The sequence below is a fragment of the Gouania willdenowi genome, chromosome 14, assembly GCF_900634775.1.
Source record: "Gouania willdenowi chromosome 14, fGouWil2.1, whole genome shotgun sequence".
In the NCBI taxonomy this organism is placed as follows: domain Eukaryota; kingdom Metazoa; phylum Chordata; class Actinopteri; order Blenniiformes; family Gobiesocidae; genus Gouania; species Gouania willdenowi.
In genome coordinates, this window is record NC_041057.1 from 31,644,736 (window position 1) to 31,671,414 (window position 26,679).

Genomic DNA, 26,679 nt, shown 5'->3' on the forward strand with positions numbered 1-26,679 from the left:
GGGAGATTGTTCCATCTCCGCAGATCTTCTGTGACTTTATCCAACAGTGGGTCTAGGTTCAGTTTAATTAATTCATTTAGGTTTGGTGATATATTTAAGCCTAGATATTTAATTATATTTGTGGGGGAGGGGTATTGTGGGTTTTGGGTTGCTGGGTTCCATGAATTTTTCGTTAAAGGAAGGATTGATGATTTTGACCAGTTAATGGAATAGTCTGATAGTTTAGAGAAGCTGTTTATTAGTTTAAATAATTCTTCTAATGAGGATTGGGGTTCGAGTACTAAAGCTCCGCCTCCTGACCAATCAGATCTTAGAAAACGACCTGCCCATTGATAGAAGATCCTGGTTGATGCAGATCTGACAGCTGAGTTTAGGAAACAAGATTATTAATGATAAATGCAATCCTTTCATTTACCAATGACATCCTTTAGGAAAGATATAGATTTATATCTGATGGACTGATCTACAGTCAGATGATGAAGCCTGTGTCTCGATCATATGCAGGGACGGGTGAAATGGTCCGGACCAGGTTATGAAGTGGATCAGACCTGAGTATTAAATCCCCGCCTCCTGCTGTGTGCTGCATTAACACTGTTGCTATTTGCTGTCATCATGGATTTATATTAATTATATTTATTTAAGATCATAAGCTGTTCCTCCATTCATTGTAAAAACGCTCGCTCTGCCAGGTTCTCCATTAATTGGTCAGACGCTGCAATCTCCACCACTTTTATGTGCACGCGCACGTACCGAGGCTGTAATCACTTTGCTTAAATTAGCGCGTTTTGATGGACGTTTGTAGTACAGTTCCTGTCTGACAGGAAATGTTTAGTTAGTTTAAACCAGCTAATAGAGATGAATCTAATCTGGATTCATAGTACAGGCCCTAAAGGTCCAGTATAATGAGATTTTTCACCCATCACCATTTGTTCTAAGAACCAACAACATAATATTTGAGGTTTATTTTCCCAGACTCGCCTGTTATCCAGAGTTTTAGCACTCTGAAAAGTCAATTTCATGACGCTTCTAAGAACAGGCTGTTTTGGGGCCTTCATGTATATGCATGAGTGGGCGTGTCTGTAGATGCAGACTTCATGCCACAGCTTTATTACTATAGTGATTTTCTCTTGCTATCCACACACTCTTGTTATTGTTTTCAGCAAAAAAACTGCACATTACAGTAAAACACATGGATATTTAAGCGGCTATTGTGAGTCAGACAAACTCTGCTCCTCGGTGTGTGTTTATCACATCAGCAGAGTCAGTCACCTGTTTCAAACACTCACTGGAGCTGCTACGTCCCTTTATTGTTATTCACACATATTCTGACCACAGGAATAGTCCATTTAAGGTGATATTCCACTGTCAGATCATGTCAAAGGTGATACTAGGAGGTTTAACTACTACTACTAAAAGTGGAACTGATTGTAAGTACTCCCTGGGTGCGGCACCATGGCTGCTTACTGCTCTTTAGGGAGGGGTTAAATGCAGAGAACATATTTTCTGTATGTAGCTTTGCATATGACAATGTCGTTTTACCTGTGAGGTAGTTTGAAAGGGATGAGCTCACATTCTTATAGGGTAGGAGGAGCCAGGATTGTCAGGAGGAGGAGTTTCCGCTATGTGACTTCACAAAGCGAGCAAAATCTAACTCGCCAGTTTGGAGCTGACTTTTACTTCTACAAAATGTGGAATAATAAAGGAGGGAGGAAACAGAATGAGGCTAAAATATCATATATCACTGTAGCAAAACCATTTTTCATAATACTGCCCCTAGACTGTTGACCACGTCTTGACCAGCTGCCCCAAACACCGGCCACCAAATGGCGACCTAGGCCTAATGAACCTGGACGAGAAGACGCAGGAATGGCCTGCTGCAACAAAGATGAGGATCTGAAGACATACGCAAGAAAAAGAGGAAAAAGAAGAAGAAAAAGAAAAAGAAGAAGAAGAAGGCCTGACTTTTAATATCAACCAGGTACAGAAACATAAAATAAAGACAGAGACGGAGGGAGGGGACATCCACCAACTTCTGTATACAAAGTAGTGTAGCTCCGACTGCTCACATGTTCAGAACTCTTAACTCAGTCTGCATGTCCATCATGCATCTCATGATAATATATTGCAAAACGACTGAATGCAGTAATTTACAGTGATCAAGAACATTTGTGCTTTTGCGTAAGTACTTCAAGACCTAACAAAAAATATAAAGATGACTGTAAACAGAAAAATGCAGAATCTCAGAATTCCAGGGGCAAAATATGAATCAAGAGATAAAACTAAAAATACACCAATCGCACCCTGTTGTCTGCAATTGGTCACATGTTTTCATCCATTTTACAGCGTATGTCTTCTCTTTGTATAATTGTTTTATTTATTTTTATTGTCAATATTTTTTAGATAATTTTCAATAGATTTGAATGTTGCTGCAGCAGACATTTCCCATGTTTTTCCACCTCATTCTGTTTAGGTTTTGTTTTTAGATGATTTGAACAAGTGTGTTAGCATTTGAAAAATGTGCTGTAAAAATTTAGTGCTTTGCAAATGGTGAACTAATTATAATAATTTACTATTATTAATAATAATAATAATAATAATAATAATAATAATAATAATAATAATAATAATAATAATAATAATAACTACTGAGAAAAGAGTTCATGAATTTTGGTGCCTGTGGTCACTGAATGTATTTTGTGTTAAGGCAATTAAAAGAGATTTAAAGTTTAGTCCACATGGACTGAGAGTTTTGCTGACTGCGTTAAGAGTTTTAAACAGCTGTAGTGGGTTCTCCTGATTTCTTTAATCGAGCTGTAAATCCTTGGATAATGTTGCTATTATCAAAACAAACATGGGATCATAAACACATTTTACAATTCTTAGAATTTAATTTATAGATTTACAGTAAGTGGGGGTAGAAATCGATTAGCTTTTGCTTCTTCCTACTCCTTTTCAGACTGATAAAATGCTGCATTTATTGCTTGTATGGCACTATGGAATTGAGGTTTATTAAAATTGTTAATCAGAAATAAATTAAGTTAATAATACCAGATCTTTATGAACAAGCTCACTGTTAGTGCTGTACTTTTTGTTTATGAATTCCTGTTAACAAGCTGTTTTATTTTTTATAATATTTCATGTATTTTATGCTTAAAAGTATTTTATTTATTGGAAAGCTTAGTTTATTTGAGAATAACTGCCAGGCAGCACTTTACAACAGTACTGTATTCTTTTATTTTATTTTCATACTTCGTATAATGTTACAATACATTGTTGGTTTACTTAAGTTCTGAATAAACAACAAGCAAATTCATGTTTTGCATTTTATTCCATACTGTACCGAAAATGAACCAAACCGTGACCTCAAAACCAAGCTACGTATCGAACCATGATTTTCGTTACACCCTTATATGAAACACATTTTCATAATTGTTAACTACGTAGGCCTATGTGTAAGCCATAGAGCTGTAATGTGGTTCTTCAGTTTTTTGCTTCATTGAATTGTAAATGACAGTTTTTATAGAATTTCCATGCCAATTAGTAAATTATCTGAGCTCAATTACAATTCAATTACGATTACAACAGCAAATATGATATTGATAACCTTTACAATTGCGTCAGAATTATAATTAATTAGTGATTATAATTGACTCCAACCCCCACTCACTGCCTTCTCATTAGTTGGGTTGACACAAAGTCTCTGTTGGAGAAAAATACTCCCTACTGATTTATCAGCTGACTCAGCAGCCAGATCTGGTTCTGAAACCAAGTTTCTAGGAAAATGTATTTATTTTTAACTACAATATCTCTGTTAGTCCAAAAAACATTATGGTGCGGCAAAACATTATTTTTTGTAAGAATAGTTCTAAATTGTAAAATCCAGAAAGCTAAGCTTCCAGACTTATAATTATTCCTAATAACCAGAGGGGAAAGTAACAGATTACAAGTACTCACGTTACTGTAATTGAGTTGCTTTTGTGTATTTTCCTCTCATTTAGTGTGTCTTTGTTGTGGTTTTGTGTGGTGCTGGTAATAGTATTTTTCTCTCTTAGTGAGTGTGTTTGTGGTGTCATTTTGTGTATTTTGTCATTGTTTCTTCTTTTTATTATTCAGTATATTTTTCTCTTACTTTGTGTGTTTTTGTTGCTGTTTTGTGAGTGGCTAGTAACATTTAGTATTATCATCATTTTTAACTAAAAAACCCCATTAAACCCATATTTTTAATGCTTTCATTAGTTATTTTCTGCAGTCTCTCTCTCTCTCTCTCTCTCTCTCAGGTACCCCCTGTAGTGCCATTGCGTACCCATAGTGGTACACGTATCCCCATTTGAGAAACACTGTTTTAGGGTACAGTATATGAATCTATAAACAATTTATTTGTAGACTTTAGATCAATGCAGACAGAAGCTAGAGCCTTTCCATGCCAGAGGTGACCATACCATGTGAGGTCAACCTCGGGTCAGTTGTTCTAAACAAGTGTTGTCAGGAGACATTACAATGTAAAACTGTGTGTCATTGATATAGCAATTTAAGATAATCAATAAGGTTGTAAGAAAGAAAATATTTGGAGATATTTCATTGCGCGATTATCATTTGTTTTCAAAAAATGGCCAAATTGTTTTTCTAATCATGTGCATAGCACGTAAACACCCGGTCAGTAGGTGTCAGTGAACCACTTCAGACCTTGTTAAACTACCTCACTGCTCAATGCATTTTAGCTGGAAGATGATTGCGATTAACTTTCATAAAACATACTGGGCACTTTTATAGATGTATGTGGTTATTTTTTATTTTTTTAAAAGGATTTTAAGAACCTAACAGAATCAGAATCCGTTTTAAAAGCAAAAGTTAAACTTTTTTGAAAAATGAAATTTGACAGTTTGATAAACATACTACTTGTTTTTTATATTTGTACTTGAATTACAGTTAGTTATCATTTACTTGTTCTAGCAAGTTTAATAATAATTAAAAAAAATGTATTTCATATCATTTTGTAATTGTGAAGGTGAAATTTGTAATTATTGATATCGTGATGTATCACAATATATATTGTATTGTGTAGCATAGGGATATATCGCAGCGTGACACGCATATTGTGAATCGTATCGTATCGTCACATTCATGGCAATGCACATCCCAAATAATCATAATGTTAAGTGTAAGCAAATATAAGCAAAACTCAGTCAGAACACATTAGTCTCATTGATCCTGTGGAGCAAGTACGAAAGCATGAGATGAAACTTCTCGCTCAGTGACAAAGTCACAACCAATGGGTTTCAAACCAAGAAATGAGACTGACTGACGTAGAATAAAAAGCACACGTGTAATCAAAAATGTTTATTGGTCACACTAAAAGACTCAGATGCCCACACCAAAAATATTACCAATATACCAACATTTTCATTGATTAGGAAGCCTAACAAGGTAACCAAGAGATGAAATAATTAGGTGATATATATTATTTAGTGTATTTTACAGCTGATTTAAGACATGGGTCAAACTGACAAGTTATCATAAGAGATGCTAACAGAAAGCTAACACAAGAGGAAGGTATGGGTTTATTAAAGGCTTGGTCATAGTGATTAATTGTAATTGAACTTTATTAATTGAGAACGTAATTGTAATTGACTTCCAGGGGAAAACAACAATTGTAATTTTAATTGTAATTTGAGAAAATGCCATTCACCGTAATCATTATTGAGTTGCAATTGAACATAATTAAAAACGTAATTGTAGTTGAAAAATGCAATTGACCCCAACCCTGGTACTGGTCATTCATTAGGAGCAACATGTGCTTCATCACCATGCCCACTGACGAGCACATTAACATCGAAGCAGGTTTCATTTAAATGTACAACATCAACAAAGCTTTTTAATAATATTTTTCTTTTAGAACCAGAGATAGAGTTGTGGGTAAAAATCCCAGAAGATCAACAGTTTCTGAAACACTTTGACAAACAAAAACATGAACCCCTTATTTCTTCTTTCAGATGCCGGCCTGTGATTGGCTGAATAATGATTTAAACTACAGGTTTACATGATAAAAAGGCAGACTAGTAACGATCGTTCAAGCGTCGGGTCCAATCTGTCTGCGTCTAATGTGAGCAATCCAGGAAGTGAAGGCGGAAACTTGAGCATAAACAGCAGGTCTCTTTGGACGACCACAGCCAACGCCAAAGGATGTGACACCTGTAAGAACCAATCAGAGCTCAAGGATTGAACAGTAGTTAGAGGTATGTGTTTGTGTGTGTGCGTGTGTGCACTGACCAATGTTAATCCAACGTTCGTTTTCTAGACACATCAATGGACCTCCTGAGTCACCCTAGAAACCACATTACAACACATGACCAATCAAATATAAGCAACGAGCACACAGTCCACGTCAGTGAAGGTGTGTTAATATCCCAGATGTGTGTGATCAGTGTTGGGGGTAGCGTGTTATAAAGTAATGTGTTAGACTAATTAGGCACGTCTCACCCATAAGGGACGCGACACCCACACTTACATGAATATCATAAAAATTCATCCCCCTCACTTATTACAGAGGGATTCATTGTTGAAAATATATTGGTTCAGTTATATTGATTGAACGGTGATCAAGTCAATCACAGCCAGCCATTTGATGAAGCTGCCGTTTCAAGAACAACAAAGAGTTCACAGCGATGAGTAGAGTGCAAGTAAAGTGACAAAAAACAAATATCAGGTGGCAAAAAGTAGCACGAAAAGAGTGAAAAGTGACTAAAATGACAATAAAGAGGAACCAGGTAGTATGTAATGGCAAAAGGTGGCAAACAATCTTGAAAAAAGGGAAAAATTTTGGAGCAAAAAGCGGCAAAATGCAGGAAATAAAGGAAACAAGTGTTAATCATTGGGCCAAAGTTAACTTATTTGGATGAAAAGTGGCAAAAAATGGTTAATAAATCAACAAAAATTGGATCAAAGTGTTAAAAAGAATTTGTAAAAATAAGGAAAAAGGGCAATTTATTGGCAAAACGAAGCTAAAATCTGAAAAAACTAGAAAAGTGTAAATTTTTGGGGGAAAAAGGGCAAAAATGGGACAAAACAAGTTGAAAAATGGCCAAAGAAAACGTTAAAAAGGGGTTAAAAAGTTTTCCTCTTTTAAAGTTTTCTGAGGGAATAAAAATTTAAATTTTAAATTAATATAATAAACTAAATTGGGAGTTGCCTTTCCTTTAGAAAACCTTCACAAAACACAAAATTGCTGCTCCCCCCTGACAGTAATGATATCACTTTTTTTGGTAATGAATTAGAGTAATGTGTATACGCGATATAACGAAACTACTTTATTATTCTATAGGAACGCGCTTTCCGACATTGCCTGTATTGTCCAGCATCTGTTCTCACGGCGAACCGGTAATAGTAATGACACCTATAGTGGGATGGTGCAATGACTAAACTGGCTCAGTTACTGGACGTGAGGAGTTGAGTTCATGTGTAGATCATGGAAACTGTTTTGAAACTCATCAGAAAGGGGTTAAAAAACTGAAAAGTAAAGCAATGAGTAGTGAGGTTACTTTTCAAATGCAGCAACAAAGTCATCTCACTACGATTTACAGAAGTAATGAGTTACTCTAATGATAAAAACAATTTTTGAGTAACTCTCCCAACAGTGTGTGATTACCTGGCAGGTGTCGATTCCTCCCTCGGCGTAGCCTGCACACAGCATGCTGGAGGTGATGTTGTACTCAGGTAAGGAATCCTGACAAAGGGACCGGTTCACCAGCGGAACCTGGGCCTCCTGCAGGATGTCAGGGAGGTTACCTAAAACAGACAGGTCAGAGATAGGTTAGAGATGGACGGGTTAGAGACAGACAGGTTAGAGACAGACGGGTTAGAGACAGACAAGTTAGAAACACACAGGTTAGAGACGGACGGGTTAGAGACAGACAGGTTAGAGACGAGTTAGAGATGGACGGGTTAGAGACAAAAGGGATCGAGACAGACAGGTTAGAGACAGATGGGTTAGAGACAGACAGGTTAGAGACAGACAGGTTAGAGACAGATAAGTTAGAGACAAACAGGTTAGAGACGAGTTAGAGACAAAAGGGTTCGAGACAGACAGGTTAGAGACAGACGGGATAGAGAAGGACATACAGGTAAGGGACTGACATGGAAAGGACAGACAGGTAAAGGAACCACTTGAAATGGTCTCTCAAGGAAAATTGCATTAGTTTGAATTGAATTAAAAGGTGAGACTTATTGTTTCCCACCATTCTCAGCGTCTCTCCCCCACCCAGCGATGAAACATTTAGTTCCTGCAGGAAAACTTTGACCCTCCAAAGGTAAGCAGATGGATTGGACCCACTCTATGAAACACACACATATACATGATTAGGTGAAGGTTCCGGTCTGAGTTGATAGGAATTTGCTAAAGCTAACTGACGGGTGAAGTTGATTGGCTGTTGTAGATGCATCAGAGCGATGTCGGCCTGTTTGCTCTGCCTGTTGTACTGCTGGTTGATGACTATCCTATCAATCCTTCGGGTCTGAACGTCTGCAGAGTTTTTGTCACTTTGAGCTCTCAGACCAAGGACTGCCGTCCAAAAGTGGAGATGGACGTTCTTCCTGCAGAAAGAGGCGGAGTCAGCTGTAGACTAGGGTGACCTTTCCTCAGGGTGGATGACCAGGAGCAGAACCAGGGAAAGATTTTCCCTTTGATAAATTTAAAATTCAAAGTTTACGAATCACTTGCCCATCAAGTAGAAGTACTGTTACTTGATTGACATTACACAAGTACAAGTCATACATAAAATACTCCAGTACAAGTAAAAAGTAGCTCAATGAAATAGTACTCAAAATAAAAGTTACTAGTTACTTTCACCCCCAGATCTAAAGTTCATCATTTCTTACCCGTACACGCAGTGAGCAGCCGTCAGCAGCCAATCGTGTCCAATGAGTGAAGCTCCACAGGCGTGATTTCCTCTCCACAGCAGAGAAACCATCCATGGCCACGCCCCCTTCTCTGCATCCGACCCGCCAACAACTCGACCACCTGACCAATAAGAGGACAGCGTCATCTTGGCTTCTCCCTCAGGGTGTAGACCAAGTCCTCACCTTCATCATCAACATCCTCCAATTGGTCAGTGAGGGTCACCTGACGAACTCCACACGCTGAAACACAGAAACACATTGAGTTCACTGTTTCATTTTACCTTTGTCTTTAATCTGATTCAAATTCATTTCACATCTTTGTAGCTCTTCAAGGTGTTTGCCTCATTTGTGAGCATTTGATAGACTTCAGCAATAAACTGGGATTAAACTAACCACTAAATTATCCAGGAGTGAAAGGAGTTTTTATGGCGTGCTTAAGGAGTTACTAAACCCCGAAGTTTTGGCTGACGTTCATCTGTCTGAATTAGGGCTGTCACTTTAACACGTTAATTGCTGTTACGGCCCTCGCCGTTACTTAGTGTTTAGTTTGTGTTCTTGTTGTTTGTTTGCTGCCTGGGGTGTGTTTCTGTAACAGAGTGGGATGTCCTTTTCAACGGAACACCTTTGATGATGCTCTCCAGGATTGGCTGCCAGCAGGAGGAGTGGTGGGCAACCCTGATTGGCTGAGGAGGATTACACCACTTTTGAAAAGACCAGCGCAACTGTCAGTGGAGGTTCACCAACCTTGGCAGCAGCAGCATATTTGTTCGTCTGGAAACTCTGTCTCCGAATTCGTGTTAAGCTAAGATTGTTATCTTTATTATATAGTGCACTTTACTTTCCCTTCTCTGATATTCTGAGTTCCTGCGTTTTGTGCAGTTTTTCGTTGTTTGCCATATTCTTGTTTATTGTATGTTTTACCTGCTGGGCAGGACTCTTTTTGTTAAAGAATAAATTTGTGTTAATTGTGGAACCCGTTGTCGGTGGTTTTTGGAGACCGAGTTTTATTTTTCGATTACGTTTTTATGTTGCGTCCTGGAGCTCCTAGACTGGGGCGTAACAATTGCGATTAATTAATTCCAGGAAAAAATAATGCACCAAGAAAAATATCGTTATTAATTGTCTTTTTCCTCTCCAAACAGCACAGAAACTTTCTCATTTCAAGAGAAATGAGTTCTCAGCTTCGTTTCTCTCTCTTCGTTTCTAATTTTGGCTTTTTAAAACACCGGATGGAAAACAAAAGCCTAGTTATGTGCAAATTGTGCAAGAATGAGTTTGCCGATCACCGGAGCTTTGCAGCAAAAATGTCCTGAAAAACCTTGTCTGAATAAATGAAACCTTAACCTATCATACTATTCAAAAAAAGGACAAAATGAATCTCGCCATCTATGAGATTAGAAACAGTCATAGCCATAATTTGCAATGGTATTAATAATTGGCATAATAATTTCTTTTGGTGTTTAAAGGGGACATATCATGCTAAATCCACTTTTTTAGCCCTTAAATGCATTTTGTTGTATATTTAGATTGTTTATAAGGACAGAAAAGTTCAAATTAGTCTCTTCAGGTGCTCCGTAGATATCTTTATATTCTGTTTTGCTCATATTTTTCAATCTGTTTTGATTTTTCTATTCTCTATTACGTTTTTTGAACTATTACATCACAGTATTTGCAGCAGAACTGCCACATTAGTACATCAACTCCAGGCCCAACACTTCGAGCAATCCGCCATTTTTATTTCTCACTTTTATTTTGTACTCCACGCTCAAGGATGCTGAAGTTACGAGAAGATAAGTCAAAATGTTCGGTTGTTGGATGTAGTAACCCACACGCTTCATTACACCGTCTCCCAGCATCAGAACCTTTTCAAAGTGCCTGGTTGAGTTTTATTTTTCACAGAAATGTACCCACATCTGTGGGTAAGGTCATTTTTGTGTGCGTGAAGCACTTCAAGGATGACTGCTTCTACAACCTCCGCCAGTATAAAGAAGGATTTGCCGAAAGACTTTGTCTGATTGAGGGTTCAATTCCTTCTATCTTTGGAGACGACGAACATCTCGCTCCGCCGGGTCAGACTCTGGCTCGTACATGTAAAGCTGGATGGACAAGTCTTCTGTTGTTGACATTTTGTAAATAACCTCTGAATAAAAAGTTTATGCGCCGCTACATAACCGTATCTCTTCTATCAAACTACAAAAATGGCCGAGCAGGGTGGAGTTGAACCGAGTGTCACCTGAAGAGGGGGCGGGGTGTGAAGTGTCTCATTTGCATTTAAAGAGACCGCACCAAAACGAGTTGCTCTCAGAAGCACATCAGAAAAGGGGTAGAAAAGGGGCAGTTCTGCTTTATATAGACCACAACTGTGTGATTTATATGTAAAAAGGAAGGATTTAAAACCATGATATGTCCCCTTTAAGTTTTTGATTTTGGTGTCCCAATTTTTGGATTTTGCCAATAATTTGTATTTGGTGCATCACTAATTAACAGTATATGTGAATAAACTTCATGTACTTACGCAGGTTGCCACAGGTGAGTTGGACGACTTCATCACAGGATTCACTGGAAAAATGTTACAAAGTGGATTATTAGGAGGTACGGACTCAACGCTGGGATGAGGCTTTTGGTTTAATAAATGTTGATAATTGCACTACAAACCGTTACAGCTGCATGTGAAATGTGCTTCAATAGATTATTTGTTTGTAGTTCTTAGACTTTAATAGGAATAATTCAATAATCAAAAAAATAATGAAGACAACAAATGTATAAAATGCTTTTTGATTGTTTATTAATCATATTAACTTCTTTTGGGCATTTGATTTGTAAGAAAGCTTATAAAAAAAAAAAATTCTGGGATTTGTTGTAAAAGTCCAAATATATTTTTATTATTCATTTATATTTAGTTAAAGAAGTTATTTGGTCGATTGAATAGGAATCTGTAATGGTCAATCATTATTTAGGATTGAAGTAAACAATCAGGGACAATATCATCAGGTTCTGGGGCCTCATTTATAAACGCAGCATTTGTAAAAAAGATTTGCAAAAACGGAGGAGGAAAAAATATACTGACGCCCCAGAGAGTGAGCGACGTGCAAGCGCCTACAAATACAGTTTTACATTAATAACAATTGGAATTATAATCACATGCTTATTGCACAAAACTGTGATCAATTGGCTGCAACACCTCTAGCTGTTATAAAAAGGAACGCACTCACAATGCTTAAAGACCCACAGTGGCTTATCTAAAGATTTCTTCTACACCACCTTTTTGTCATCACCACCAACTACACTAAAACACCACACATGATGGAGGACGAAGCACACGGGAGACTCTGGAGGGAGCAGATCTTCAGAGACCAGCGAGACCTATAAGCAGAACCCCCGTGAGGATGCGATGCTGAGGAGGAAGGGAGGAGGAGGTGCTGCGGTACCCACGACCTCACTCTCCACAGTACCATCGACCAGTAAACACCGTGGGACTGAATTACGTAACATTCCAACTGTGTTTTACTACCTGTTCATTTCTATTATTTCAAGTGTAGAGCCAATGAAATACAAGGAAAAACTATTTAATCCCATTCTTCTGGCACATATAGTGCATCTGTCTCAGTCTCCGTTAACACAAAGTGGTTCCCCAATAATCCTCCAGCTTTCTGTCTGTGAGATAAGCTGTTGAACAGACACTCTTCCTATGGAGAGTGATACACATTTTCTCCTCCACTTGTCTGACCATTTCTTTTTCACCTGTAACATTTTGACACTCTAAGGCAACGCAACGTGATCTGCCTTTCTATCATTTGTAATGCGTACTGTGTCTCCAAACTACGCTCTCCTGCGTGTGGTCACTTCAACAATTAACACCTCCACCTCGCATTGAGTGAAATTTGTTTTATTTGCTCGTTTTCCCCCTCGGTTCACCGTGAAATTTTATTCATGAATATTAATTCAGGGCGTTCACCGGACCTTTTACAGGCACCGTATGGGCGGAGCAAGGTGTTTCCTCACAATCAACTTTCCGAGTTGATTGGGATTTAAAACGGAAACAGGTGTGGGACGAGTGAGCGCCCTCGTTAATAAGTCGTAGAAAAATTTGTCCACACTTCCTGGTTTTTATCGTACACCAGCTGAAGTGTGCTTACCTAGGCACGCCTTTATAAATGAGGCCCCTGGTCTGGGTTTAGGCCTGGTCCAGTCCCTGTTTCTGTCATTGTTGTTGAGGTTATTGAGTACCTGGTACTGGTCTCCAAAGTTCCATTACTGGTGACTAAGATGTTGGCGAATGGGGAATCTTGAGGCCTGGCCAGCAGCAGAGAAGCGTTGCCGGACCTGGATCAAAAACAGAAAAGGTTCTGAATCTGAACCTCCAGCACAATCTGATAGTTCTGGATCAGTCCCATGTGATTAAGAAGGATTACCTGTAACCCAGGTACCGACATGCGACTTTAGAAAGGTGAGGTTCCCAGGTGTCAGAGCAGACGGTGAACATAGAGGAGCCAATTTGAACCTGGAGCCGACTCGACCCGTTTACCTGCAGCTCGACTGAAACACCCTCCTCTGGTTACTCAAGCTCACATGACCTGAGCTGAAACCAATCACTAAGTTCTGGACTCACCACAGTCGGCCTCATCCGAACCATCCGGACAGTCCAGCACACCGTTACATTGCCCGTTTCCATGGATACAGAGTCCGGATTGACACTGAAATTGTCCGACTGCACAAGGAACTGTACACACACGACAACAGCCATTACTTCTGTCCAACCGCAGCCTGACCTTTGACCTTTGACCTTATAGCTCACCTGGTTGACCCAGGTTGATTCCGCTAGTAAAATTAGCTTTAAAGCCTTTGCCTGAAGTACTGCCAGCACCCGTAAACAACCACACTGTCATCTGGTTGGCCCTTGAGAACAAGTCCTGGGCAGGAGTGTCACTGCCGGTGAGAACAGCTAAAGAAAAACAAGAGGAAATGCCATAAGCAGACAGTGGAGCAGCTGTAAAGGATCCTAGGTAAAACACTTCTCACCTAGTAGAGTAGAATCATAGCCTACTCCGTCTCGCACCTCCAACATATCCACTGCTGCCGTTAAGTCGATGTCTATAAAATGAAGCTGTATGTTCTGCCCGACCGCAGCGTTGAGAGTCCACAAACCTGTGTTGTCATCAAACAGGTAAACATGATTCAAAGTCTAAAGAAAGTGATTCTCAAACCTTGGTTAGCAAGTAAAGAAGGTGGACTGACACTTGGCATTTCTTCCGTATAAATTCGGATAATTTGGGGAATTGAAGGTCGAGTTTTTCTCCCAGTGGTTTGAAGGTCCGCCACAGTCCGCTGGACCAATCAGAGAAAAGCAGGGCAGAGTCAGTGTAAGCCATTGTAAAGACTAAATGGTATTTAATGCAATGGTAATAAGTCATTCATCACTTAAAGCTGTAATATGTAACTTTTTTTTGGCATTTTTTGGTCAAAAATCCATAATCATCTTTGAACATATTGTAATTCAAAGTGTTCTGAGTGGACAGTAAATCTCCTCCTTCTCTTGGCCATGTATACCAGTAAGCAATGTTTCTTCAAACATTTGTGCTGCTATGTTTTTTTTGGGCATTTCTATTGGTTGCTTGACTGAAGTGAAGTGCGTTCACGTACTATCAATAGTAAAAGTATATTGGCGGACGTTCCAGTAGAAGTCTCCATCGCGGCATGAGGCACAATAGTTACATGGCAAAGCAAGAGGAAAAAGGACCGAGGTCGAGAAGCAACAGATTAAAGGCAGAGAATTATACATACTGCAGCTTTAAGGAGTGTTTAAGGTGTCATATGATTAGGGTTCACCGGCAAAGAAGGGTTAGCGTTCACCTGCAAGAGGGATAGCTGTAGGTGTGACAAGGATTAAACCTGTTTAGGGCGGAACCAAGGTTTGACATATTGGGGGAGTAATTTAGCATTTATCCTGTTTGTGATGTGGTAAGTGTTTAATCTGGTAACATGTGATACAGATCACATACAATCTATCACAGAAATGACAGAACTCTGAAGGAAATGCCAAAGGTTTAATCAAAGGTGATACTTGTCCACGTGCTACAAGTCTATGACCAAGAAACGGAAGTTGAGTTGCTTGTAACCGAGGGCTAGCCCCTTACATAGCAGCTCATTTGCCTGTTGGGAAAAGGGCCTGTCTTTAAAGATTGGGGTGGGGCCTAATAAGAGGGTTTACTTTTTAATGGCATGGTCAAGAATTCACCAATTGTGGGCGTGATTTTGGCTTGATCAGACGGGTGGTTGTGTGGTACCTGGCATTGGGGGGGTTGTGGTTGGTGGAGGTACTGTGGTTGGGTCGGGCGGGGCGGAGCCACAGATGTTTGATATCAGAGTGATGTCATCCAAAGCGATGTTGTTGTAGGGCACTCCCTTAATCTGGGCTTCAATGACCACCTGCAGAGGTCAGAGGTCAGCTGATGGATTGTGACACAAGTGTGACATCACTTTGAGATTTTGCAAATGACCGTTGCCATGGAGCTCAGGTTCAGAGTCATCTGACCGTAGTTCCAGTTATCACCGTAGTTTCCTTCTCTCTGGAACAAGACGGTGATGGGCGATGATGTTTGCAGCAGCAGGACTCTCAGGCGGTAAACATCCACACCATACATGTGATACCTGTTTACACATGAAAACTCACATAGCAAAGGGATAACTTACAAACTCAGAATAGTTCCAGGAAGGTACTCTGCTTGGTAATCAATTGGGATTTTAAGTTACTGCCGATTTGGCAGCGGCAACCAAAAATAAATCTCTTAGGAAGCCGTCGACGTTGTCTATGAGCAAGTTACTGCAGCTAAGTGCTAACAATGTGAAATGAGGGCGGGTATATAAACAGTGACTGTCAAAATGTCATTCAAAATTACCAGAGAGGAGTCGCTATATACAGATGGCAACTTGATTTCTGTCAGGGTCTGTATTGTTTTGTTTGTTTTCAGCCCTTGTGGTTTTCTCCTAGTTCATTCTTTCAGTTCCAAGTTTGTTTTTTGATTTGCGTGTTTACGCTTCTGTTTCTACGAGCACCAATCTCTTTTGCTACAGACATCTCACAAAATGTGTTGCAAAGCTCAAGCAGCGCAGATTCACGTGAGAAAAGTAGTTTGTGTTTCTGTAGCGGCAGATTGGTGAAGTTGTAACCGGAGAGTTCTGGTTGTAAACAATAATGTACGCAAGTAATTAAAAACTATGCAAAAACATGTTGGATTACAAGTTTGCAGCTGTAATTTTATTTGTGTAACTATCAGTCTACACATTTTTCCCATCATTTGTGACATTAAATTTATTTCACGTGTGTGGATTTTTTATACACAAGCTCACATCACATTTTACAAGTTCTCCTATTATTTTGCAACATATCTATCTTCATTTGTTTGTTGTGTTTTGTTTATTGTTTACCAAAATCTGAGGCAGGAAGGTTGTGTGCGTGGGGTCAGAGGCAGTGTCTGAATCCTGTAGCTCTTCATCCAGGAACCAGGACTCTTCGGAGTCACCAAGTAAAAACCTGCCAGGCATCAACACAGGCTGCTGAGTCATCAACAAAAAGGGCTGAGTCATCAGCAATACGTGCTGAGTCATCAACAAAAAGTGCTGAGTCATCAGCAATAATTGCAAAGTCATCAACAATAAGTGCCTAGTCATTAACAATAAGTGCTGAGTCAATAACAATACATGATGAGTCATCAACAATAAGTACTGAGTCATTAACAATAAGTGTTGAATCAACAACGATATGTGCTGAGTCTTAACAACAAGTGTATTACAATTAATGCCGAGTCATCAACATTAAGTGCTTAATTATCAACAAAAAGTGCAGTCATCAAAATAATGTGCTGAGTCATAACAATAGATGCTGAGTATTCACCAAGTATTGCTGAGTCGTCAACGTCAACAGTGCTGAGTCAATAACACTGTTTTCTGAGTGATAAGTGTTGAGTCATCAAAATAAGTGCTTAGTAATACAAAATAAATGCTTAGTCATTCAAAAATAAATGCTAAATCATCAACGTGCTGAATCAACATTTTAAACACTGACTCACCAGAGCCGTTTACAAGCGTGTGGTCCCCACTCGGCCCGGTTAATGGAGGGGAGGTGGAGCCACTGGCCCGAATCCAGTTCCCGTCATCGTCCTGTGGTTGCCTCCATAAACACATGCCTTGCTCAAAGGTGCAGTTAAGCTTCTCCTGGTCTGAACACAGAGGTTGGGCAGTGCAGCGACTAATTCATGTCAGCGTGAGCATCACTTATCACTCACTGCTTATGAGGGAGATGTTGGCAGCTTGAAACGAGATGTTGAGCTGAGCAGTTAAGGCTTCATCCACTATGTACTCCACAGTTGATTGGTCGGTCAGCAGCCACAGAGTCCCAGGAGCTTCAGAGCCAGAGAACTGAGCTGCCAATCACAGACAATCCTTACGCCATGTGGTACAGATCAGCAAGTCACAGACACTCAGAGCAGCCATGTACTTTCATACAGGAGAAAGCACATTTCTCAGGAGAAAGTATATATCTCCAGTATAAGCTTCCCTTCAGTGGCTCCCTGTAAAATCTAGGATAGAGTTTAAAATCCTCATTTTAGCATACATAGCTCTACATGATCAAGCTCCTATATATCATATAGATCTGTTAGTGCCCTATTGTTCAGGCAAAACACTTCGCTCTCAGTTCGCTGGTCTACTGGTAGTTCCAAACGTGTATAGAAGTTATACAGTAGAATAATAACATTACCAGTGATGGGGAGTAACGGATTACATGTAACGGTGTCCCGTAATCAGATTGCAAATTATGAGTAACTGTAATCCGTTACAGTTTAAATAGTTGGTAATCGGATTACAGGGGCATTGTTAAAATCAATGGATTACACAAAGTTACTTCTCAGTTTTATTCACTACCAACATGGCAACGCGATGCTTTTCCCAGAAGCCCCAATGTCAGTCAATCTAAAGATGTCGTAAAACAAGCAGTGGGAGACAAAGCTGGATCCAGAACCGGTAAGAAAGCATTTGTTGCTTGATGCTCTGCAGCACAGGGCACGTATGGATGAGATGACGACTGTAAATACTTTCTGCTGAAGAGTGACAAAGTTTGACAAACTTTACTGACATTTTAACCAGGCAGAAGCTCATTAAACAGCAGCTGTACATCAGCACACATGCTGATCACAGGTAGCATGCTAACGTTTGCTTCTTTTCTCAGGTTATGATGTCAGGGCAGATGTGTGTTGTTGTTCCATGGCTGCTCTGTTTTTATGATGAAGTAGTGAAAGCTTTATTTTGTGTTCACTAACAGGAGGATATCCCACACTTCTCTCATTCTACATGCCACTATTCAATTAATATGCGATGCCTGAACATGTTATTATTTAGCCGAACAATAATTCTGATATCTGATTCATTAATCTGTTAGTTTTTCCTATTGCTGCCATTTTAATGCAGTTGTTGATCACATTGACTATTGACCGATACTATTGCTTCTGCCTGTTGGACTGTTTATTGTCCAAACATTTGTAAGCTTTAAACTAAAGAAATGCTTGAAAATGCCACACATTGATTTGTTTTCAGCGTGATTTGCTTCCTTTGATATATCCTGAGGAGATACTTTGATGTTCAGCAGAGTTCAGCAGCTCATCTCACACAGTGTGAACATCTCACTAGTATTTAAACGAATAACTAGTTATACAAAGGATGTTTTCAGATCAATTCTAAATACACACGATATTATTACAGACAGTGATTTGACCTTGTAGATTATTTTTGTGCTTAATTTGAACTGTTCTAGAAAAACCTTGTGTTAAAGACTAGTCACTTGTCCATAAACAAACATCCCTAAACTCTATCTATTTATTAATGTGTAGTTAGCCTACTGTCTAAATTAGTGTGAGGCTACTGTCTACAGTTAGCGCTAGGCTACTGTCTACAGTTAGCGCTAGGCTACTGTCTGATGTTTCCTTACAAACATGTAACATGGTTTGATGAATAGACGAGTTAACTTGACACATTACATTTAAAACAGATTATTATTATGTGTGTGTGTTATTACTGTGACGTGTAATATCACTATCAGCACCTATAAAATATGTTGTATTTACAATAGTCTTTATTCTTTTCAATGATAGCGGCATTCCTACACTTAAAACATCTAAATTATTGTGGAAGTAATCCAAGTAATCAGATTACAGTATTCAGATTGAGTACTGTAAGGGATTACATTACAAATTACGTTTTTCGGCATGTAATCTGTAACTGATTACATTTTGAAAGTAACCTTCCCAACGCTCAACATTGCATTCAAACACAATCCACCACCACCAGGTGTTGTCCACACAGACACAGTCAAAACTTAATTTGGACCGGATCTCGCCGGAGCAGGATCCGGTACCTCCTAGATTTTGACTTATTTGATTGGACCCAGCACCTCATAAAAAAATTGAAAAAATTCCAAACCACTTTTTCACTTTTAGGTGTTTAATTAAATTTTGAAGAATTATATTTGGACAGCTGTGTCCTTTATTTTAAGTTGAAATCACTGGACATTTCATTGTAAACACAAAATTGAATGTAAACACAGCACGAATGTGAGGAAGAGAGAAGAAAGTCAAGCCACGCCCCTACGCTACAAGACAGCACTGAAGACAGTAGAAAATGGCTAAAAAAGAGCTTTTTTAAGCCAATAAGTGAAGCTAAGCCTGAGGTAAAGGTTGTTTTGGTGGAAATTGTGGAGGAGAGCAGCACCAGCAGCAGCACACTAGCAGTTAGCTTAGCGACTAGCAGCACCTGACCTGCACCTATCCAGTGGACATGAGGAGGACTCTTGGCTAATGAAAGACAAGGCAGGCCTCGACTGTTAAATATGTTAAAAGGTTGCGAGGATTCAAAATTCTCCATGGCTGTTTTTTTTTTTTTTTTTTTTTTTAAGCACACATTTTGTTTTCATTTTCTGCTGCTATAGTTACGGACCCAGACTCAGACAAATCTGACATATAATTCTGGCTCTTCCTATGCGCATGACTGAGTGGTCTAAAGTGCTAGACTTAAGGATTTTTCCTTCCACTGATGTGAGGTTCGAATCCCACTTCTGACATTTTTTTTCTTCTTCATTTTAACATATTTAACACGGCTAATAACAATTTTTAGAAATACATATACGGAAAAAAGAAATAAATTAGGGTATTTCCTGGGTTAGGGTTAGGGTTAGGGCTAAAATAAAACTGCTGGGACTATAGCTAGAAAGACACGGGTTCGGGAGTGACAGAACTCCAGGCATTCGGCTTACTGCACATGTGAATGCATGCGCACAGGAAGTGCCGAACCTATAGTCAAGATTGTCTGAGGTCCGGGTCCGGACCAATAGCAACAGCTTATTTTTGTATTTGTGGGTTTTTGTGTTCTGAAAGTTTAGTGACCTTTGTGGCTAAATTAGCGGTGATCTTGCACTGTCTTTTTTGCTGAAACACAGCAGATTTTGACAGCTGACGGATGCTTTGTAACGGGTGACTGTGCGTGCTTCTTTAACGCTGATTGGTTGTTTGTGTTCACGTGATATTATTGGCCCGTTTAGTTAGCAATAGGACATTTAACCCTGTACGGCCCACTTTTGCAAAATTACAACATCCCTTTTAGGTGTCCTCAAAAAAAACTTGCAAATGTTTTTTTTTTTTTTTTTGTAGCTGATGATGATGTCCTGGGTCTGCCCCGAAGTTTTCATTCTGTACATTTTTTTTTGCCCAATAAATTTTGATTCATAAAAATATGACAGCTGTGTAATTATTAATCATGATATGTTATAGAGCTTTGTAAGCAATCCACAGTGCAAATGAACCCTTAGTTGTTCAGTATATTTGTTTTGGCAGTGAGTGCAAATACACAAATTCTGCTCCTACCCAGGCCCAATGTTGTAATATTGCAACACATTTCTGTAAAAACGTACTAAAAAAAATTTGGTATCCCTTCAATTCTTCAATTTTCAAATAGTGGGTTTTACAGGGTTAAAAAAGTTATTCTGTGACATTTTTGTCTCTCTCTTAGTGCCAGAGCAGCACCCAACGTTTGCACCGGGAAATTATGATTTACTATTAAGCACTGTTCTATCTTGAGCCCGGTTCTTCTGGAGACTTCTTCACGTTAAAAGGAGTTTTTTCTCCCCACTTTAGCTGATGTATGTTCATGTGGATTTGCTGTTTTTTTCTCTGAATAATTTTCTATTTTAATAAGCACTACGAGATGACCATTGTTGTAATTAAGTCAGGATCACTTTAGTCAAATTGTTTATTAGCATGCAGTTTAGTTTTGGCACTCCTTCCACGCAGCTTCGTGGAAAGTGAAGGGATCTCCCCCTCGCTCTTCCATGAGCTACATAGAAAGGCATAAGCAGAGAGAGCGGTCAGCAGGATCCCCATAGAAACACAGACGTTAGATGGCAACAGAAGACACTGTTTAATTAGACAGAAGAGGAGGAGCTGGGGTGGGGTTGGGTTGCAAGGCATTTGTTGACGAACATAGGGAAGTAGGTGTGTTGTAGTGGTTTAAATCCTGCGCCGTGACTTACTCGAACCAATGGCAAGCATGGAACATGATCAGCGGGAGGATTAACTGAATTAGGAGATGGATGCTGTCAGTTGTTAACAGCTACTGTCAGCTAATGGGGTTGGGCGAGCTTGACTTTTGCGCCTGCCTGAACTAATGCAATGCTCAGTTTTGCGCTATATAAATAAAGTTCAATTTAATTGAATACTCTACCTGTCAACGATTTGTCTTTTCCAACTCCTTCATAAAAAATCAACGTGCTGAAACCGTCTGTTTCAAAGTCATGAACGTTCAAATGCACTGACAGTCCTTCGTCCACTCTGGAAACAATACTCATGGTGTTAATCTGAAGGTTCATTCTTACTCTGAAAGCCTTCTTCACAATCCGTTCCCAGTCTGACCTGATGATCCAGCGGCAGCCGCCGGTGTTGAGCGTCGCGTGACTGGATCCGAAAGAGCCACTCGGCCCTCTGAGCACAAACTGCTTGTCACAGTGTGTAGCTATGGAAACCAGAGGGACACACCCTCAGTGACACAGAGAATACAAAATGACCTCAGAGTTACCCTCAAGCACCAACCACATCGAGCCTCATCTTCATCAGACGAGTCAGGACAGTTTGGGATTCCATCGCAGAAAAGAAATGTCTCTACACAACTCACACCATCAGCACACACTGAAGAAGAAGGAGGACACACTACACACACACACACACAGGTCAGAACAGCACCATATTTAACAAGCACTTCTCAACTGTTTCATAGGGTGACCATATGTTTGATTTTCCTTGGACACGTCCACTCTTCACGTCCTGTCTGGGGTGCTGGGATGTTTTTACAAATCCATCATAATCCATGTTTACAAATTCATGTAAATCCATGTTTACTACCAACCCTGAACATCTCGCCAAGAATACGTTTGAGAAAACGAAGACGTTGCTCTTTATAAAGTCAGTATGCCGTCATTTGACACACTTACAAAGTGGCGACTTACTTACTTTGCTATATTTTATATTATTATATTGCCGTTACAGACGTATTTAAGAAAACATAGAGTCCTTTTTGAGTATGTCGAGTTCGAGCCAGGTGTCCTATTCTTTTTTTTAATATTTTTTATCAAACTATGATCACCCTACTGTTAATTTGTTAGAAAAGGCATAGTACCTGTAGGCGTGGTCACTGCAGGTGAGGTTGCTGTAGGCATTGTAACTGTATGGTTGGTAACTGCAGGTGAGGTCGTGGAAGGCGTGGTCACTGGAGATGAGGTCGTGGTAGGCGTGGTCACTGGAGGTGAGGTCGTGGTAGGCGTGGTCACTTGAGGTGAAGTCGTGGTGGGCGTGGTCACTGTAGGTTTGTAAAATTTAGAAGTATTATGATTGTGACATCACTGTGACATCACTGTGACCTCACCCATTATTTGAATGCTCTCTTTGTCAATGACAAAACTGCTTTCAGTTGACTGAAGCCCAACTCTCAGCTGATTCTCAGCGTTCTTCACATCCACAGAATGAACGAACCAGAGGTCAAAGGCCACGCCCACACTGCCGTTACTGAAGAGGAACAACCAATCAAGTTATCTGAGCTGCTTTAAGTAATGAGATGATTGTAATGTTCACCTGACCTGAACTCTCGAACTCGACATGACTTGAAGATCTCACTGAATTCACTCGCCCCAAAAGCATCGGATACCTATCACCCAATCAGAAACAGTGAAGTAGTGATCAGGTGTGTGTGTGTGTGTGTGTGTGTGTGTGTGTATCACCAGTGTCTGGATGTCAAAGCTCAGGCTTTTGAACTCCTGACTGCTGTCATCGTGCAGTTGTTCAGTGAACTGAGCTCCTTCGGTGATGATCATTCGTCCATGAAGCGTCGACGGTTCACTCACACCTGAGAATGACAACTGGTATGAAATCTCTGCTCTCTGATTGGCTGAGGGAGGTGAACTCTGAGGTTACCTTCAGGTCTCAGGCTGATCCAGGAGAGCACAATAAGGCCACCACAGCAAAGCAGCAGGACCAGGACCAGAAAACAGAGGGCTGCTTCCAGAGAGGACAAAGATCGTCTCATCCTGTCTGTCAGCACACAGAGAAGTACATAGTACACAACATATTATTATTATTATTATTAACATGACTACAAAACCAACACATACACAGTAAGAGCGCAAACCTCTACCAAACACCAAATCTACTCTTTTTCATATATTGTCAGTTATCTGGATCAATGATTCTGATCATGGTACCAGGATCATTCCCACTTTAAAGCACGTGTGTCAAACTCAAGGCTCGGGGGCAATATCCGGCCCTTTAAAACATGGAAATCAATCTGGCAAAATTCTACGAGAACTTAAGCTCGGGAATCTTGGCAATATTAAAAAAAAAAAAAACTTTTATGGGAATTATTTATTGAAATTATCCAAAAAAAATGGGAGTCATTTTAAATCACTGTATCATATCCAAACATCAATATTGGAATTCATGCAAAATAATACACTAAAAAAACATAACATTTAAACAGATATCTTTACAATTATTCAAGTGGAGTTTCATTGAATTTATCGCAAAATGAACCAAACTCTAGAATATTTGCAGGGGTTTGCCATTTCCCCATGCTTGTACATGATGGAAACTAGCTTTACTCTCAAATTGTTGAATGAAACCTAATATTTCCAAAATTCTGCTCCATCCTCAAATAATTTGACTAGATTTTTGACGTAATCCTGCTAACAGACAAATAATTATTTAAACGCCAGTGAAAATATTACTTACTTTTTGCTTTTACTCACTAAATCTTGAACAAAAATCACTACTTTCTACTCATTATATTCAGAAACTGTCTCTTTACATTCTTCAAACTTACATAGACAAAATAAAAGAGACCGCTGTGGAATATGCATTCCCAGGTTGGGTTTGTTGTTTCTGAATCAATAATTGGTTGACCGAGGAGAAGAATTACTCGCTGTATCTGGTAACACGGAGTAGACGACTTCGTCTTCAAACATGGCACACAGGTAAATAAAGAGAAAAAAAATGTTTTTTTTCACTCATGAATTCATTAAAGAGTGTTTTCATTGCTAAATGAAAACTCTCAGAATACACCTTTTTTACTCATTTTTACTTTTCACTCTATTTAAGTCCCGAAATATGTATTTTTCTACTTTTACTTGAGTCAACAGCTGAGTTGTTACTTTTACTACAACCAAATTGTAGTACACCTGTTTTAACAAAAGTACTTTTTAATAAGTAAAATATTTGAGTACTTTTACCAATCTGCAAAAGCCCATCACATACACAATTTTTATAAGAAGTATACAAGACACACATGCAATACACAATGACACATAAACAATACACAATGACATACAAACAATACACAACTCTAACACGATCAAAGTAGAAACAACAAGTTTGTGAAACCTGTGGTTCTGATGATTCCTTTGGTCTGCTTGAATCTTCTGGTTTCTTTGGTGAAGACTGTGAACGACTGTCTGTCCTCTGAGTTTGTGATCAGTTTTAACGTGATGGATGAAAACTCATTAACCCTGATGATCAATAATCAAACCTACTAATAATCATCAATCACTGATAATAGCTGGGCTCTACTGATATACAGAACATGTGCTTCTCTCTCTTTGCGTGTGTGTGTTTCTCTCTGTGTGTGTACTAACCTGTTTCTTACCAGTCTCATCACCTGCGTCTCAACTGTTCCACATGTCTAGTTCCAGTCCGTTGTGTCCCACCTGCTTCTCACCTTAACTTATGTCTAGCCTGTACCTCATCTTCCTCTACCTGCCTCTCACCTGTCTAAGCTATCTATTACTTGTCTTTTCTGATTCACCTTTCTCAGAACCAGCTCCCCTGTCCTGAACCTATTTCCTACCTGCCTCTCACTTGCCCCTCACACGTCCCTCATCTGCCTCACACATGTCTCCTACCTGTGTCTCACCTTTCCCTCATTTATTGAATTTGAATTTATTGATTATTTAAAAAGGACAATACACATTCATGAACAGCTGCAAATGAGCCAGAGTTAGCCAAAAGAGGCTAGTTTTCATCTAGTGTCCCTGGTCTGATTTTAAAAGTCAACCCCTAGAATGTAAAATGTATTAAATACAGAGAGAATACAGCATGACAAAAGAGAACAAGTATGACAAATAATAATAATTACTGATAAAACAAATCTGCCTCTCACATGTCTCCTACCTGTCTAGCCCCTGGCTCTGTAATGATCTGAATCTAAAGTCCATTCGCTGTAAAGCTGTCAGGTAATCAGATCAGTTTCCTATCAGGAAGCTGAATAACATAGCAGGTCAAAGTTAAGCTCTTGTTTTGTTGTCTGTTACCTGTGACAGCTGGAGCTGTGTCTCCGACTGGTGGAACAGGTGATCACAAGCTTTGAAGGGTTAGGAAACATTGGTTTAGAGATGTTGCTGGAGAGGAGAACATCAGACAAGCAGATGGTGTGGAGAAATAATCAGACTGAGGAAAGATAGTGGAGAAGCTGAAGTGATGAGAAAGCTGCTGAGAAGAAGATGAAAACTACAGAGAATAAGATTTAAGTTGGGGTGAAGAAAGGCGTTTAGGCTGCGTTCACACTGCAGGCAAATGTGGCCAAAATGGGATTTTTTTGGGAGTCAAGTGACCAGATCTGATTTTTTAAAAGCAGTGTGAACACTCAAATCCGACCCATATCGGATTTTTTCAAATCAGATTTAGACCCTTTTCATATGTGGTCCTGAGTCAGATACAGTATCACTTTATAGCAACAGCTATAGCATTGAGTGGTGCGCTGCAGCTGCGCCACTGTTGAATCCTTTTTTTGTCTACACAAGATTGTGGATTATCCTTATATTTTATACATGGATTATACTGTATAATAGATCCACTGCCTCATGTGCACGCTGCGACCTGTGTTTGATGTGCATTTGTTTCCCCGTGCACTGACCTGATGTTGACATTAACAGTTGTCTCTTAATAAAAGCAGTGCTTACCACTAAAACAAGTGTAAATATGTCATTTGAATGAGGAAAAAAATAGGTTTTAACTGTCAGATTTGGGTCGTGCACGGATGTACAGTAAATACCTAATGTCTGTCGGACCTGTTGGATTTCGGTTTTGCTCTGTCAAGTTTGGGTCAAAGCTTGAAGGTTCATGTCATAAATGGTCTGTGTTTAAAAGCTAATCGGCACCATAAAAAGCCAAAACCAAATTTTTGGCTCTCTTTTCTTTTTCTTTGTCCTCC

The 26,679-nt window shown here is 39.5% G+C and overlaps 1 protein-coding gene across 2 annotated transcripts; it reads right to left on the reverse strand.

The window, feature by feature from the left end:
* Window positions 1–5,453: 5,453 nt before the first annotated feature.
* On the reverse strand, window positions 5,454–25,678 carry tmprss15 (transmembrane serine protease 15). Of its 2 annotated transcripts, none has more exons than XM_028466308.1 (28): window positions 25,106–25,678; window positions 23,394–23,510; window positions 23,201–23,325; window positions 23,060–23,127; window positions 22,849–22,988; window positions 22,603–22,782; window positions 22,020–22,136; window positions 21,843–21,942; window positions 21,655–21,761; window positions 17,175–17,312; window positions 16,959–17,108; window positions 16,318–16,423; window positions 15,390–15,540; window positions 15,177–15,318; window positions 14,128–14,217; window positions 13,912–14,037; window positions 13,688–13,834; window positions 13,502–13,612; window positions 13,305–13,428; window positions 13,120–13,215; window positions 11,408–11,451; window positions 9,076–9,132; window positions 8,872–9,013; window positions 8,405–8,586; window positions 8,232–8,327; window positions 7,643–7,782; window positions 6,268–6,322; window positions 5,454–6,189 (listed from the first exon to the last, which is right to left on the reverse strand). In XM_028466308.1, the coding sequence occupies exons 2-28, from the start codon at window positions 23,503–23,505 to the stop codon at window positions 6,068–6,070; spliced, it is 3,168 nt and encodes a 1,055-aa protein (XP_028322109.1). In that variant the 5' UTR covers window positions 23,506–23,510; window positions 25,106–25,678; the 3' UTR covers window positions 5,454–6,067. The 2 variants fall into 2 exon arrangements, with proteins under 2 accessions (XP_028322109.1, XP_028322108.1); XM_028466307.1 differs by having other exon boundaries at window positions 24,855–25,678.
* Between the last annotated feature and the right edge of the window lie 1,001 nt (window positions 25,679–26,679).